This window comes from Parus major, chromosome 3 (assembly GCF_001522545.3).
Source record: "Parus major isolate Abel chromosome 3, Parus_major1.1, whole genome shotgun sequence".
Classification (NCBI taxonomy): Eukaryota; Metazoa; Chordata; class Aves; order Passeriformes; family Paridae; genus Parus; species Parus major.
Genome location: NC_031770.1, coordinates 55,688,173 through 55,705,892, shown reverse-complemented (window position 1 = coordinate 55,705,892; position 17,720 = coordinate 55,688,173). Strand labels below are relative to the sequence as shown.

The following is a 17,720-nucleotide window of genomic DNA, read 5'->3' as shown; positions in this document are numbered from 1 at the left end:
TTGTTATAATAACAAAAAGAATCTATGTACTTTAGTCATAATAAATATTCCCATATTAACTTGGAGGCATTGAAAAAGCTGAGGCCTCAATATATTACTAGTCTGTCACTCATAACAACATCTGTTTTTGGCAGGAGCTCAACAGTGCAGGTCTGAGTTTCATGACTTCAGGCAGTTCCTAATATTAGAAAGATAGCAAAGAAGTCAATGAAGGTGGATCATCTTTATCTACAATTTTAAACTGGTCACTTTTCCTGCAATGGTATGCAGGTATTTAATCAACACATTCTCTATTTTTTTTTAATGCCTCTTAGAAATGGAGGAATTCCCTGTTAAATCACATATTCTGTAAATGGTAATGAAACCTTAACTTTGTTCTCTAATACCTATTTCCAGAGTAAGATTTTGCTTGCTCAGCTTTGCAGACTTTCTTTCCTATGTCCCTTACATGGATTGTATGTTTATAACTGTATGAAAACGAGATCTGATCTGTGCCTGAATGTGTACTCAGATTCTGCAGTACTAGAACAACCACTAAGTGCCTTAGGGTAAGCCTTGGGGAATTGTCCATTAATGGTAAGGTGATTTCTAGATTTGATAAATCAAATAGGACTTTCTTTCCTGGGACATCAGTTTAGTGTTAGGAAAAGCTTTGAGTTAAAACTGGTTTGAATTAAAGTTTTGGCACCTTGAGGAAAAAGGCATACTCTGTCACTGGACACTTCAGAAGTGAAATCCAGGTAATATAAGTCATGAAGATTGACCTTCTTCAGATACCTCTGCTCAAACCAATATGTATTTCTGATTTTCTACTAGGCACTAAGGATCTTGGTGCTGGGTGACAGAAAATGTGCTGCTAAAGATCTTCTGGGTACACTTGAGGCTGTTACAGAGTGCTGGGAGGAAAAGGGAAGTTCCCTACTGGCTTGAATACACTTTGTCTCCCTTAATGCTCAACAGCCATAGCAAGGAAATTAATTTGTTTAACCTTTTGAAACTAATTTGTTTTAAACCATTTCTAATATTATGTTTCTAAGACTTAATATGTTCATCTAAATCCTGACCTTTCTTGAACAGATGGTGATAATGATGGCAATGAGAATGCTATGTTGAGTGGCATATGGGAAATATGAGGCCCAAGTAATGTATTTGATTGCTGACGATCAGGAAGGAACCTAAGATATCACAAGGATATCTTTCTTAAATAAATCTGTTCCAAGTTTTCCATAGAAGTTTCAATGTTTTTGACCCTGAACAGGTGCTTGGATATGTAGTTGTTTGGTGCGTACACTTTTGATAATATTTTTCTGAAATTAAATTTTTGTTCTGCATTAAAGGCTAAATTCCAATTGTATATCCTCTAAATTAATTACTAATTTTTAAGTGGCAGAAATGATGTAGGGACCTTTGTTATTAAATAGATTGAAATTATGAAAGTTACTATGGTAAGATATTGGGTCAAATTGCATTACAGCAAAAAACCCCGAAGTTAACTTCATATCAAGCATTGCATATAAATACTATATACATATATATAATAAATATTTTTACTTTTTAAACTGAAAAAGAACCTGGTAGCACTCTTAAAAAAAAAAAAAAGTCAAAAAGAAATGTATATCTCTAGTCTGCAACGATTTGGTAGAACAGGTTGTAGTTATGACATATGGATGGCTGACACAGCAGGCATAACAGCAGGATAACACTGCGTAACCTGACATTTCTTTGCTTTGTTCTATTTCCCTTAGCAGAAATAGGGACTGCATTAAACAGGCTACTGTCTTCTATGTGTGAAGTCACATAACGTATGTAAACAGATTAAGAAATAACTCTTATTTCCATTCTCCCCTTAAAGCACAAAATTAGTCTTTAAGTATTTGTGTTTCTATTAGTGACTGTTTTATCTGCTAGGGACAAAAAAGTCTTCAGCAGAAGCAGTAATCACTGGGTTAGGAGGGTTATATTTTAATATTACATTAGACCACACTGGAAACTATTTTTTCCTGGTTGTAGGGAATATGATATTTTTGGTTTAAATCACCACTTGGAATCTTCAGTCATAGAAGGTCGCTAAAGGAGTTTAAATATCTTGCATGAGGATGGAGATTTCCAGGAGAACGGTTTGTGAGCAATGTACGTATGTTAGTGTTTACATCAGGTGTGTCACCATGTACTTGTAAATTTGCAAAGATGTGTGTGGTGAATTTAAGTTAATTAGGGTGACTGTTACAAAGGATTATCTTTATGCTCTTAAGGGCCAGTTGTAGCACTGGGGTCACCACCCTTTGTTCAAGTGGCTGTGTATTACAGTTACAAGAGGAATTAAGAGAGGAATATTACTTATTCCTGTCTGCATATTAAGACTAAAACATAGATTTTTGTTCTAAACTGAGGGCATAAGGAAGGATGAACATATTATTAGTCTATTTCTGTTTATTTATACCATATGGCAATATGGTTTATTTATACTTTATGGCAAATTGTCCCTTTAGAACATATGGACACTCGGTGATAGTAGTCAGAATTAAATTTTTGGGGGTTGGTGAAGAAAACTCTTTTGAGGATGTATTAGTATTGTGAATAAAAAGGGGTCCAAATACTGAGTTTATCCATGGATGTGGAATAACTTTCTGGCCCTGCTATTTCTCTTGCTAAGTATTCTATTTATATACAGAGAGGCAATCTCAGAAAATTGCTTCAATCTAGTCCTACTCTGAGGCATGTGAGCCCACAGCTTGAAAAGATTGACTTGGTTTCTTCTGGATCAAGAATCAAGCTACCTACCAAGAAGGTAAAATAGAGGTGTATGTTTCTAGCAATTAAAATGGATAAAACTGTTCTGCACACTACTTTAAACAGTGTTCTGTAACTATCTGTGAGTTGACTTTTTTAGGAAATCATAACGTACTACCAGGGCAGGTCAACAGGTTGTCCCAAATATACTTTCAGGAGAAACTTTATAAACTGATCGATACATACTAGACAGTACTTTAAAAAATAAGTGGAGTATGAAAATGCAGTTATTTGTCAAATTGCTCATTTAATGCATGCCTATTTAAGCAGTTCACTACCAAGTGCCAGATCCTGCACTTGGGTCACAGCAGTGACCTGTTGTGCTACAGGCTGGGGGCTGGAAACTGCCTGGCAGAAAAGGACCAGGGGATGCTGGTCAACAGCAGCTGAACATGAACCAGCTGTGCCCAGGTGGTCAAGAAGGCCAATGGCATCCTGGCCAGCAGGACCAGGACAGTGTTTGTACCCCTGTACCTGGCACTGATGAGGCTGCCAAGTTTTGGGCCCTTCGCTACAAGGAAGATATAGGTAAAGTGGCAGTCAGTCTGTTGTCCCGAGGAACAAATGGCAGGATGAGAGGGAATGGCCTGCAGTTGTTCCAGGGGAGGTTCAGGTTGGATATCACCAAAAATTTTTTCACCAAAAGAGTTTCTAAGTACTGGGACAGGCTTTCCAGGGAAGTGGTTGAGCCCCCATACCTGGGGTACTTAAAAATGTGTAGATGTAGCACTTAGGGACTTGGTTTAGTGGTGAAGCTGGCAGTGCTCAGTTAACAGTTGGACTTGATGATTGTAAAGTTAGTTTGCAATGTAAATGATTTAATGATTCTATATATATCAGTTCTAAGGACACTGGGGGAAGCAGGCATGTAGAACAACACTAATGCCCTGGTTCCAGCTGCATAAATATTCAACTCTGTTTCAAAAATCTTCCTCACTCTGCATTTAGCTCCAGGATACGCTGACACTGTTTTTATCCAAGGTTTTGTACTCTGTCTTGTAGATGGTGTACATCCTCCTTGCTGTGCTTTTATCCCACATGGGTGCATTTCCTTCCCCGTATTGGTGTTCCTCTAACCATTTATTTCACTGTCTTTGCCTTTAGTTTTTTTCCCCACGTGATTACATTTCCAGCCCATTGACATACCTGTGATGGAATACTGTAGCATAGCCCCCACCCACCTTGTGTGTTTTGCAGCTTTCATAGGTCCCAAATGATAAGTAAAACAGAGGAGAGTATAACACAAAGCAAATGAAATAAATTATGTGTTTGACCACAGAGGGGTTCCTGAGATTATTTGAGCAGTTTGGGATGTACAGTGAGGATGCTCTGAGAAAAATGTTACCACTTAGCTAGGCTTTTTCTGAAATATGGCAAAGCATGCCACTGTTACATTTAAAATTGATCCAAGGGATGATTTTTCATACAGGTTCCTGAAATCAATGAAGAAGAGGTAGTTGAAGCCAATTTTCTGTAGTAATTTTAAGAGATATGACAGAATCTCCTGTTTTGTGTATTTTGTGTACTTCTCTCTCCATGATCAATGGCAAGCTTCCCCTACTTCTGTTCTGTCACTTTACCTGCCAAAGGGTACAATTTCAGTGATGCAAAGCTTCTCCTAAAACCACAGTGTCAGGAGTCATATACCTGGTAGAATACTTGCAAGCCTGTACACAGTAATATGCACTATGCTTTTCAAAATGTAATTTTTTTTTCCCCGAAAACCCCCACCAAATAGTTCAGAATTTGTAGTTTTAGAAAGGTTTTCTTTATATTTAAATAATCAGTGGCAACAGCTCTGGTGTATACTTCTATACTACTACTAGTTTGAGTCAATGCTCAAGTTTCTTTCCTCAGTAATAAGAACAGGGAAGATACAAGGAGCCTTTTGTATTCTACCATGTTTATGTGGACTTGTACCTCACTTTGTGAAAAGTTTAGGTTAAGTGTTGGGATATCCTGCAGAATAAACCAGGTCTTGTTTTTTTTTTTAATACCGAGTTATATGTCTTGATTGAAGATATTCTCTAATGATGTGTATATTTTGATACAGGTATATATTTCTTTCTGAGAAATTTAATCTGAGATTTTATTAAGAACTTTTGTGTGGGGGAGGTTACTTTCATTTATATATTTATTATTTATGTTTCTTAATAAAAGAAGAACAATTTGGTTTCTTAACTCACGCTCATATTATTTTCAATTTTTTTCTTGCAGAGTTGGAAGTCTGCTATGTAGGATTTTGAATTGCATTCTCTACTCCTGTGTTTATTCAGAGGGTCTTGCAACCCAGTTGCATTGAAAGGGTGGGATTTTCAATATTTTTGCCTTTTGACTGTAAGGTGAGGGTGATTGCATTTAAAGGTTAGAACATGAAATTCTTTCCTGTCCTTTTCCTGTTCAGATATACAGCATATTTCCTTTTCCTCGATCAGAGATTCTCTACTGCTGTTTGCATTTTTCAGTAAAGACTTTTTCTTCAATAACTGTCCTGCCATTCACTGGAAACAGGGAAACATTGGAATTTCACAGAATGAAAAATTGTAACAGTCTTATTTCGAATTACTAGGACATGATGAAAAAGTTAGCTGCTACAGAAAGGAACTGGTATTTCCTGAAATCCCAAGAATAGTATTTTGCTGGAGTTTATTTTTTATGAGATTTACAAAACTGGAAGAGCTAACCTTCTAACAGGGATAACTAAACAGCAGCCTTAAAATCAGAAGATATTTTATTGTTGGATGGAACTTGCATTTGGTCACTAACTCATCTGTTCAGCTTTTGACTCAGTCTTTGCATTTTTGTTTATATTTTTATGGTTAAAGTATCAGGTTTATAGATTTACAACGTTGTTTTACTAGCATATAGGTCTGCAACCATGTCTTTTACTCATGAAAGTATTGAAAACAATCTTTGAAATGTGTTTGCAGCTCGCCCAATTACCTTAAGAGCATATCCTTTTAAAAAAATTGCTTCCTCTCTACAAAACAAACTACTAGAAGCCTTAGCCTGAAGATGAAAATGGTTCCGACGGTGGGAGGCTATTTTTAAACTTCAATAGATTAATTTTAAAATTTGATAGATCTTATTTTCTTTCAAGGTCTGGTGATTTACTGGAGCAGTTAGCAGGTTTAGTTACCTACAGACCCAGGCTGAGATTTATTAGTTTCCCATGTCGTGAAAGGCTTTGCCTGGCTGCAAAGTTCAAGGCATTACCCATTTTTCAGCCTAGGCTCCCGTCTAAATTTACCACCTTCTGCCCCTGAGGGTGTGTTATCATGGCCAGGATAGGTCTTTTCTCGAAAACGTGTTTCTGCTCCGGCTTCCTCGCTCTTTTCTATTTTGGTTCCCGGCGTCATGTGATCGCCCGGCCAGCGAGAGCCCCGCAGAGGGAATGGCAACAGCCTGCTGGCAGCAATGTAAGTCAGAAAAAACCCCCTCTTGGTTTCTGCAGTTTCTGTCCCTCACACTCGACTTTTAACGCTGCTTTTTTACCCTCAGCCTTTGCTGGGCACGCCCAGTTAGACCTGGGGAAATGCTTAGAAGTTGGGGTGTTTTGGTTTGGATTTAGTTTGTACTCTCTCAAACGGTACTTTTCTTACTGTGTTCCTTTTTTCCTGTGTCCTGCAGTGTCGCTGAGAAGCCTAAAAAAGCGACAGAAAACAAGCCAAAGGCGTGGCAAAATTTGCCCAAAGTATGTTTTAAGGTGAATATTTCAGGTGTAGTAGTGCTTTGTTTAATGTGTGCTATGGAGGGTGCCATAAATCCTGTGCTGCAGTTGCGAATGAACGATGTGACCCCCCTGTCCCATCCTCCAGCCCCTCAGTCAAAATCCTCCATGTAGGTAGAAAAACAAAACTAAATAAAATATTCTGAAATCACATGCTGGTGTCTTTACCAGTTGGCTGAGACATAATGGGGAAAGGACTTAAATGAATTGGAGGGCAGTCACACCCAAGGCGGTGTATCATTTTTCTGGTATGAATGAAGTGAAATACTGTATTTTGATCTCGGCTGATGCTGAACAATACTTATAGCACATGATATTGAAACCATGTATCTAGTGAGATCCATCATGGGGTGCTTTGTGGTACAAAGAGTCTGATTTTTCTATTTTTTAACACAGGCTCTGAAGACAGTAAAATTCACTTGGTAATTACTGAGTAATGGTTTTCTCTAACTGCATTTTTTTTTTTCTTGTACAAATAGGATTTTCCAAAAATCATTCTGCCCCATAGTGGGATATGTATATGTTTTACTTATTTTCTGTTTCTGGGGTTTTGGCTTTTGTTTTAATTTTGTTTCCTTTTATTTTCCTTTCTTCCAAATTACACGTGCTTTCTTTGGAGTTTACGTTTAAGTTTTGGAGTTAGCATTTAAGTATTGTTAAGCTTGTTTTAAACTTGGGGCCCTAAGTGACATACCTTGATATCATGCAGAAGTTGGAGAATGAGTGTTTGGAAAAAGGTGTAATGAAATAAGCTGGAATCTTTCTATTTCTCTTCATGGCCTATAGCCTGGACCTCCTATCACATCACCTGGAGGTGCAGAGGCCATTACTGAACATTGCTTTATTTTCTTTGTTTTTCTGGCCTATACCCTAATGACCAGGTACTAAATGAAGGATTTATGGAAGACTTTATTCTCTTCTCCCTTCCCCAAATTAATTCTGAACAGAGAAATTTCACATAATGGTTACACTGAAGTAGAAAGAGCACATTAGGTTTTCAGTTCAGTTCTCATCATCATAGGCCCTGGAAAAAAAAGTCCCAAATTCTGTGTTGGTTGAATTGCTGCAGTGTCAGAAGAGCAACAGCATCTCTGTGTAAGTATCTGACTCAGAAACTGAAAGCAATTAGAAAAAGCCATATTCATTGTGCAAACTCGATGAAATTTAGGAGCCAGTCTTACAGAACTTCTGTTTAAATGTTTGTGTTGCTGGTTTTGATGATAAAATGAAGCATGTGCAGGTCTGAAGCTTGTTTATAATGATTTAAAGAAAAACATATGTCCATCCTTGGATTATATACCAAGTTCTAACAGTCTCAGCTTCACTTCATGAGTTTGCATGGTACCAATGTGCAAATAATGGGAATTTTGAGATTGCAGCTCAGAGCTGGATTTCCTGTTTCTTCCTTCAGCATAGTGCTTGTGCTTGTGAACACAAGTCTATTAATTGTGCCAAACTTGTGGTAACCAGAGAAATTGCAATAGAGAAAATATGAGCTAAATTAGAAGATCTGTGTTATCACTAATTTTCTTTTTCTTTTTTTTCCCCTACCTATTTATTAACTCAGTTTGTGCTCATCAGTTGTCTTTGGAACATAAGAACATACCAAAAAAATAAATAATAAAAGGGGGTGGTGGACAGTAAAAAGCTTGGCTATGAGGACAGTCTAACAATTGCACAAAAAAGGTTTCCCAGAGAGGTTTTGGAGTCTCCATCCTTGGAGATCCTCTCCAGTGGAGCCCGCCCTGACCCTGATTAACCTGCTGTGGGTGACCCTGCTTGAGCAGGGGATTGTGCTGCATGACAGGCACTCTGAGCTCCCTGCGAGCCACGGTGATCCCGTTAGTCTCAGAATTCCCCTCTGCCATTTGGAGCCATGGACAGCACTGCTACTCTGGGGAGAGATCAGAAGTCATGTGTAGACTTCAGTCCTACACTGTCACTCTCACAGTTTAGACCGTGTCATTTTGCTGCCTCAGTTGAGTCATTAATCATTCATTTGGCGTGATGGCCATGTTTGTCTTGTTGGCATTGCCCAACACTGCCTGCCTGAAATGTCACTGCCCATCAAGGGATGGCACACTGTGAGCAGCTCCTCCAAGGTACTTTAGGCTGCAGTCTCTAGTCCCACGTCTTTTGTCTGCTGTCTCCTCAGACACTGATGAAAAGAGAATGAGAAAAGAGTGAAATTAATGGGAAAAGTGTAAGTAGAAAGTGAAGAGACAGAGCCAACATGGACTGAGTTCTTACACCCATCTTGCGTCTCTCTCGCTGCAGCATCTCCAGAAGCTGAGGAGGGGATGTGGATTGCACAGGCTGTGCCAGGGTTTGTGGAAGGAGGGGAGGAAGAAGCAGAATCTCACAGGAGCCCTTGGAGGCTAATGAAAAACATTAAACCCCAGTCCCATACACTGTATGCAGAGACCTGTACTCTAGAGACCTGATGAGTGGTAGGTACAAGGGAACATGAGATCACTGGGTGGGAAATGGAAGTACGAAAGCAGAGAAAAGAGAAAACAAAATTTATTTTTTTTAAATATATATATAGAAAGAGCAACTTAAAATGCGCATGAAAGGCGTAGATAGTTCAAGTAATACCTTTCACATTAACATATGAATATAATTTTAAATAAAAATGGCAAAAACTAATAGCTTGACTTGCGTTTAGGAAAGATTATTTTAAATCTCTTTCTGCCGTAATGCTGTAGGTGATGATTTTGCTTAAGGACTATTCATCTTGATGAGATTTGGAACACTTGTCCTGAAAGCAATTGCCGTCCTAAATCCAAACAGGTGTGACTGTGAATAAATTCAGACTGGAGCTGGAAAAGTACGTGGGTTCAGCCTCCTATCTGAGGGGTAGGCTAGGACATGTCGCTGTTTACAACAGGCTCAGGGAGTCGGCTACAGGAGGTGAAGGTTTGGTAGCAAGGATTACACTCAGTGACTCAGATGTCTATCTCCATTTCTGGAGTGTAATTTGAATTTAGACAGTATTTTTTTTTTTTTTTCTGAAGAAGACACATTTTAAAAATATGACCATTTATTTTCTCAAGATATTATTCACTTTTATTTTTCATCCATTTTGGAGAATAATGCTACAGATAAATGTGAAATAAATTTGTGCAATGCTTTCTTGCAGATGGATATGAGCAGGGGTGAAATACTCCTTTTTATGAATTTTAGGGAAAAAAACCCATATTCCAAGAAGCCAGAAGCAGCTTAGTCTGGAAGCATTCAGTTTATGCTTGCAAACTAGTCTGAGAAAGAAGACAAATCTGGAGGAAAATATTTTTAAATAATTACTTGATAGTAAAAAATTTGCTAGAATTACAAGTTTATTGTTCTTTTTTTTGTGGCTAGTATTTGTATATTTGCATGTTTCTTTGGTCAGTAAAAAGCCCTTTTCTATATTGCACACTAAACGTAATTTTATTTATAATTTCACTAACCAATAATTTGGGTTGTCAAGATTTGCTTTTACTTTTATAATAATTTCTGTTGTTATAATTGCTTACTGCAGACAAAAATCCAGAATATTTTTGTTTAAGTATGTTCTAAAAGCTAAATGGTAAAATTTGGTTAGATTTTTAAAGTGGAAAAAGTTCTTGATTTTGAAAAAAACACTTTTGGTGGCACTTCTCTATATTTTTATTAATGCTCAAATAAAAATAATAGTTTTAGTACAAAGTCCTTCAAGTACTAAAAATACTATTTGTCTTGTGTTTGATTATTTAAAAAAAATGAATAATTAAAAGAGAATAATCTACAGTGAAACAAGGCTGGAATTCTGTGTTTATGTTTCAGATATTTTGTTTTTTAAAGCGTCCAACTTCAGTTCCATATAGAGACACTAATTTTGTATCTGTTCAGTTCTGAATAGCTTCCACTGACAATTTTTATGGCTTTTGATAGCACAGTTGTTATGGGCTAGATCTGCTTTGGGGATTGCCATAACTGTTGATTCAGTCCTTGTATCATCTGTGGCAGCTAAACAGAAACACGATAAAGCCAAAATTAGTCTGATATGAATTTTGGCAATTTTGTCAAATCACTTGGTTTGAAATCCAAACCAAGAGAAAACTAAAGTCTTCTTTATGTTTTGTTTTTGAAACTTATTGGCAGTGTACCTGCCTGTAGTTTTGCCTTCTTTGTTCTTCGAATGGAGATAAACTAGTTGTGTCTTCAGAAATAATGTCCTTGAGATTTCGTTTTGCAATTATTCAGTATTATACAGAATTTCACTGCCCATTTTATTGGCTTCATCAATTTTGAGGTAATGGACTTGAATGGTATTTGTGGCCTCACATTGCTATACGGCTGTAAATCGACAGCCCGCTTATTCATTCCAAAATGCCATTAATCTCAGACTGTGCTGAGGCAAGTACATCGGCAACTGTTGTCAGGTTGGGTTCCCACTATCCCAAGAAATCATTCAGTTGCTGCTTGTGTTGTTTTCCTCTGGCTTTGTCTGAAGGGCACTTTCTATATAGGCATTGATACCTTGCTTGGACACGTTTGGATGTAAAAGTAATCCTGAACTCTTAATTTCACGCGCTCATTAGAAAGCAGGTGCATTTCATAATATTTTCATCCCAGCTAGTCTGTTTGTTCTCCCTTTTCAACCTGAACTTTCTGTAATTTAAACTGGGTGTGTTTCTTGTGGAATTGTTTCTAGTCTTGTTGTGTGTGTTGGAATATCCAGCTAACAGCTGCTTTGCACCCCATGGGAGAGCCTTCCAGTGGTGTTTCTGTATGTGCTGGTGTGCCATGACCGCTGGTAGGGGGCACGATGCTTGTTGTGACTTCTCATCAGGATGAACAAGACTCTGGGCCCTGTGTCTCTGACTCCTGGCCTTCATTGTAGTCACCTTAACTCTGGCAACCAGCCCACTGTTTACACTCAAAAGGTGTTGGCTAACAAGCTCCTAAATTCTAACAGTACACTTTCTCAAAATGTACGCTTTCTCAAAAATGGTGGCTGAGAAACCCTTAGATTTTGTACACTACACTTCACTAAGTTCTCAGCTCCCACAAAAAACTTCTCAAAGGTGCTGGCTAACAAACCAGAACACATTACCAAAGCTGCTGGTCAGCAAGGCACACACCACTGCTCCAAGGGGTTGGGTGATAAGCCACAACACCCTTCCACAGGCTTCCCACTCCCACAGCAACTTCAGTACTGAGTAGAATATATCAGCCATGCTTTGCCCATGGCACAGCAAGGGAGGAGAGAGATAAAGACAGAAAAAGGAGAGAACAAAGAGTATCAGCAGTCCTTAGGTCCTGTGTTGGTCCACCACACAGATAGTCTGGAGCTGGGAAAAACAATGCAAGTGAAAGAGAGAGGAAAAAGAGAGGGAGGTGGCCTGATTCCCTTCTGTTTATTGTTAAAATGGTGCACACCTCTTAGTGTAAAATTGATTTTTCAGCCCTTTTTCCCCTCCTGCAGGAGGTGAGTTGAGAGGACTGATCTCCAGTGTCAAGGTGAGCAGGAAGCTGGATTAGCACAGCTCCACCTCCGCAGGACCCTCTCCTCTGATCACCTCTTTCCTCTCTTAACAGTGTCATGTTTGAGATAAAACATGGCAATGCTGGCTCCTGCACTCCTAGACACACAAGAACTCACTCTTGTATATGCATGCACGGGCTTTAAAGCAGGAGGGCTTCAAAGGCACCATCTGAATGAAATTTTGTCATTACATGCATCGTGGAAGTTCATAATTTTTTCCTTAACACCTCATTTTTTTGTAGGGTGGTCTTTTTCTTAATAAAGTGTTTGCTCTTGCTCCCTGGCACAGTTTGTATGCAAAGTGTCCATTGCAAACAATGGGAAAGCAAATTTAGAGAAAAACGGAGGTTGACATAAGTAACAGAAAATGACTTTGATAATTCCTTTTGGACTTTTGACAAAAAAACTGTCTTAAATATTGATTTGTTTTATTCCTTTATTTGTTTTCACTTGAAACCCAGCAACATAAAGGATACACTTATAAAAATACCTTTAAAAATAAAAGAAAGCTGAGTCAAGAGAGACTCAAGAAACTTCATGAACTAGATGTCAAGTCAATTATGATATTTTTTCTTTTTTAAATAAGAACTGGGCACAAGTAACTAATCTTTTTTTTCCCTCGGGGATTAAACTGAGACAAGTAAGACAAACTGTTCAGCAGATTTGATCTGTGGTAATTTAAAGGATTGAAAACTAGACAAAACATTGTACAGCTCGTTATGTTCAAGGTAAAATTTTTGTTCTTGGGAAATGTATACTTTTGGAATTGAACCCATATCAGCTGCTTTGTGTTGCCAGCCCTTCAACCCAACCTGTTACGGCTGTAGAACAGTTCTAGTATACTTGGCCAATTCAGATCCTCCCACTTGGATATCCGAATTGGGGTAGGACCATGCCTATTGTGCGCTGCTCTTCTGACATGGCCTTCCTGGTGGGTTTCCAGACCATTGGTGCCCATCCACATGAATGTGTGGCAAAGTTGTGATGAGACTTGGTGGGCCTGGTGTCCTGGTTGGCATACAGTGCCAGACATGTGCCTCGAGGCTGCCTGAAGAACCAGTCTTGTTTCTCTCTGAGGAGTCAGTCTGTGTTTGGTACACTTTTGGAGCAGAGTTTTCTGTATAATTTACCCCAAATGGATTTTTTTTTCCCCCACATCCCAGCTGCTCTGTAATCCAATCAAATGAAGGAAATCACTTTAAAACCTCACTACTGCCCTGAACAAAACCAGTAGCATAGACACAGATTATTTTTATTGACTAATTTCCTTCCCTGTTCCAGCTAACTAACCTGTCACTAATTTGTCTCAGCCCTGGGTCTGCTCTGACAAGACAAATAACTAATGAAAAGCTGGACTTTCAGGCTTTAAAGCTACCTCTGCTCTTATCAAAACATAATCAAAGGCAGATACCTTGGATATAAGAGGAAGAGTCTTTCTCTTAAGAACACCCTTTAAAACTCAATCACTCTTTAGTGATTGAAGTCTGGTGCATGTGACACCAAGGCTTCTTGCACACAAAGCAGTTCCCCTCTCTTGATCTAAAGAGGAGCAGAAACATTTAAGCAGAAACGTATTTCTGCATAGGTAAGGCACTGTGACTTGCTTCTGCATAGACAAAACTCATAGTGCATCTGATTCATGCTGGTAAGTTTTTGCTTTAGTATCATTTGTTGAATCCAGCCTAAGTTGGATGGCTAACCCAGTACTGAGCTGTCATAGCAACCAGATCGTGTAATTTGTTCACAGTGCTTATCCACATTTATCTTAAAGCCCAGTTAGGCTGTTTTTCCTCTCATGGACAGGCTGATCTAGAGCTTCACTGTTCTGTCAGCTGAGAGGCTTGTAATTTCCATAGTAAATTTATTTGCAGTGCCAGCTTGCTTTCTTTGTCCTAAATACCTTATAGGTATTGAAGTTTATTCCTAATGTATTTATAGGGAGTAATCAGCTTTCCTCTGATCTTTGGTGTTTTTTAGTCTAAGTCAGTTGAATTTTTAGTCATCATTTGTTTAGCATACTCTTTAGCTCTCAGATCTTTATTGGATTCCAGCTGCCATTTCATCCCATGTTTTATATTGTGAAATCCTTTTCCAACTCATTGCAGTTGGCCCTCATTCTTAACTACTCTAACATAAAAAAAACCCCCAAACCCTTGAAAGTTATTTGTCAAGGCTTTTTGGCTTGGCTTATTGGATTTTTACAGTCAGTCTGCCAGAATTTTATTTTGTCTTTTATTGTCCTCATTAACACAACAACTTCAGAGTTTTTTGGAAGGGTTGCTTCAAATAATGCCCTACATTGGTAGTTACCTGTTTTGGTTTTCCTTATGCTTGCTCTGCATACTCAATATATTCTGTGTACCACCTACAAATATTTTTCCTTTCTGTTTGTCCTCTTGGAAGTTCCTTAATTCAGCTTCTTAATTTCCTACTTTTTCCCAATCATGCAGTATTTTAGGGGATTTGTTGGCTTTGCTTGCTCCTGCATAAATGCTTAATTTAGGGGCTTTATGACTGCTGGTAAAAACTGGCTCTTTGGTAGCAAAATTCCAAATTATGAGGCCCTGTCAAATTAGTATTTGCTTATCTTGTGGGTTATGTGTTTATCTTGTCTCTGAAGTATTTAAAAGTGGCTAAAGTTTTTATTTTGCAGTCATGTACAACTTTGATATTTACTTGATTTTTTTTATGGGACCATTTTCTGTCTGCTGACATAGTCTGTCTCATCTCTGGCAAATACTTATTTGCCAAATACATATTCTGTGTCACCAGTCACCAACTACAGCATAGCTGGAGAAATCAGGAATAGTAAAACTGTGTGTGGTGTTCCTTTCCATGTTCTGCTCAGGACAGAATTGTATTATGTTTAAATTTTCTAGCTTTTTAAGAGTACTATCAGTGAGGCTTTCTTCTTCCTCCCCCCTTCGCCTCCTCTGCTGAAAATTGTGTCATGCAGCTGATAGTATCTTCTGCTGGTAAGGATGCTTTCTGACAGCTACATTTTGTTTCCTGCTATTCATTCTAAATGTCTTCTTGAGTTGTGTTGTATCATGCATCTCCTGTGCTATTTTCTTTTTAGTATGTTATATTGTGGAATACGCCACCTAAATTTGCCCTACTGACATTATCAATTGCTGGCAAGTTCCTAGACTAGCTTAGATATTTTATTTTCTGATACTCTCCAATTTGACAGTATCTTTCTCACTGGTGTGGTGACCAAGTGACTGAATTTGATATGTTGGGATGGGGATTCTGCACATTTGAAGAACATGTAGTTAAAATAAAGCCATCACCTTGCACTCACGTAAAGGAAGAAGAAGAAGGCGGCACTGGAAAAGCCTCAGCAGAGGTAGGAAGTTCTGAGTGCTGCTTTGATCCCTCACATCACTTTCTTGCAGTCCATCGTGTTCTTCTCTTGTCTCTGCTCTTGGCATCTGGATGCTGTGAGGCTTCATGAGACAGACCTTGGGAAACATCTCTGCTGCAGAATTTGCCTTCCAGGTAATTCCCACAGAATGAGCACAGTTCCTTTTTCAGAGCTTGTGTGCAAAACAACTGCTTTGACCATCCTTGCTGACTTGTTTTGTAGCACAACCTATAGGAGTTCTCCAAATATTTTTGAAATATAGTTGGTTGAGGAAAGCAACTCTCCTCCAATACTTGCTATTAGTCTGGTATCAGCATGACATAGGTTCCTGATGGGTTATTATCTGTGCAGTTAAAAAGTGCTGTTCATTTCTAGTCTTTAGGTGTGTATTCTCTGCAGGAGATGTGTCAGTGATAGGCAGAGGCAAATGTGACTCTACTTGCTGTTCTGTTTCTCCCTACTGAGCTGTATTATACCAGGATTATCAAATCTATGGGCACAGGGTAACACTAGTGCTGAAAATCTTTGTGAGTCACATCTCCTCAGGACAGAGTAGTACGTCTAGCAAATGGCTTGTTTCAGATGCCTTCCTCCTCCCCACTCCCCATAAATGATTTTGTTATTTAGCTGTAATGGAAATGATGTTGTTTTACTGAAGGAAGGTTATAAAACATTCCATGTTGTGTCTCTTGATTAAAAGCAGTATTTTTGTATTTATTATTCCAAGTTCTGTATTTTTCTGCACATCTGGTTAGTAATGCTATTATTCTTGTATTCATGACCATGAGGAAAATATGAACAAAACCTGTGAATTGCAGTAGAGAATGATTGGTTGCTGATTCTTCTCATTCATCACTGCATTTTTTAAGTATGGTAAACAGTTTTCTTTCATTTCATTATGTGGCAATTTGTTTTGTTTCACACTTCTACAGTTGTTGGAATGTTGTATCGCGTGCCTTACAGCAGGCAAAATATTGTGTATTCACAATGCTATTGTTCTTATCAGACAAAAATCTTAAAGTAAGATTTATTCAGTGAATTTAAGAAGAATCACTTTATACATAATGTACTTATATAATGCTATTGGTTGATGTTATTTTATTAGCCTTTAATTCTAAATTAAAACCTTGATTTTCTGAACTAGAACAGGCTTACTGAATGCTAAGTAGACTTTTTTGCATTACTGTTATTGAGAATACCAGTTTCATTTTAAGAATTGTTTCATGTCAATATAAGGATTTCTTTTATTGTTTCCTAAATATTGTAGGAAACAGCCTTCCTTGCCTGAACCGCTGCCTTATTTTTGTGTCCCTTTGTTTTCATTATTAAGTACTATTTAGATTAGTTATTCATTTTTTAGAGTTCCTGAAATGCCTTTATATCTGTTTTCACTTTATGAATATATTCACTGCATATGTTTAATCTTGACATTACTGTTTTACTATCTAAAATTTTATTGTCCCAAAACTATTACTAAATTTATAATTTTTTCACTTGTTCATCTTTTAAAACAAAGGAGAACCAAATTTTAAATTATAGCTTTTCCCAAGAACCAGTAAAGTATGCTTAACAATTTTTCAGATACCAGTTATTACCTCTAGGCAAATGTTTGCTTTCAATTGATTTTAATCCTTGTTGCTTTCATGCCTGTGAAATTATTCCTTTAAAATGGGAAAGGTTTTGTGTGTGTTTGTGTGTCTGTGTACAGATACATATATGATTTAGTCTTGATGCAATTAAAACTTCATGCAGTTTAGTTGTTATTAGTTGCATCCCTGTGATTGTAGACCTTTTTTTATTAAATAATTATCACTTCTTTTGTCCAATGATATGTAATTTTCCCAAGCTGGATCCAGCAACTTTGGTTTGAGGGATTACTGTGTAAGATTTTTAGGGTATCCAAAATTCTTTAACACTGAAAATTCAGGGGAAAGTGCCATGTGACAAGGATGGCTCACACTCTATATTTAGTTTTGCTCTAGTCTTCTGTGGAACTTTTTTATTCTTTCTTTGGATATTATTTTTCTTTGATCTGTTGCTTTTCTTTCCTTGATTGTAAATTCCCATCTTTCAACATATATCAAAACCTTTACTAGTAGTGTGCTTCATATATTTAATAACATACTTAACATTTAGAACATAAGAGCTTTTCTGGATCTATGCCCTAGTTTCTGCTGCCTTCCTTCTTTTATGAGCACTTTTATCTTGTGTTTCACTTCCTTATCATTCATTCTTCTTTTTATATTGTTTCTTTGTCTTGTCTACACATCCCACAACTCTCATGCAGTTTTCTTTCTTGGTTTCTGTTTTTCCCAGTCCTT

The 17,720-nt window shown here is 37.8% G+C and overlaps 1 protein-coding gene across 1 annotated transcript in view; it reads left to right on the top strand.

The window, feature by feature from the left end:
- The first annotated feature begins 4,948 nt into the window (after positions 1-4,948).
- Positions 4,949-17,720, top strand: part of ESR1 (estrogen receptor 1) — a 161,829-nt gene continuing 149,057 nt past the window's right edge. The window contains 1 exon segment of the mRNA XM_015620605.3: positions 4,949-6,209. Coding sequence (XP_015476091.2) covers positions 6,185-6,209 — 25 coding nt within the window. The 5' untranslated portion in view covers positions 4,949-6,184.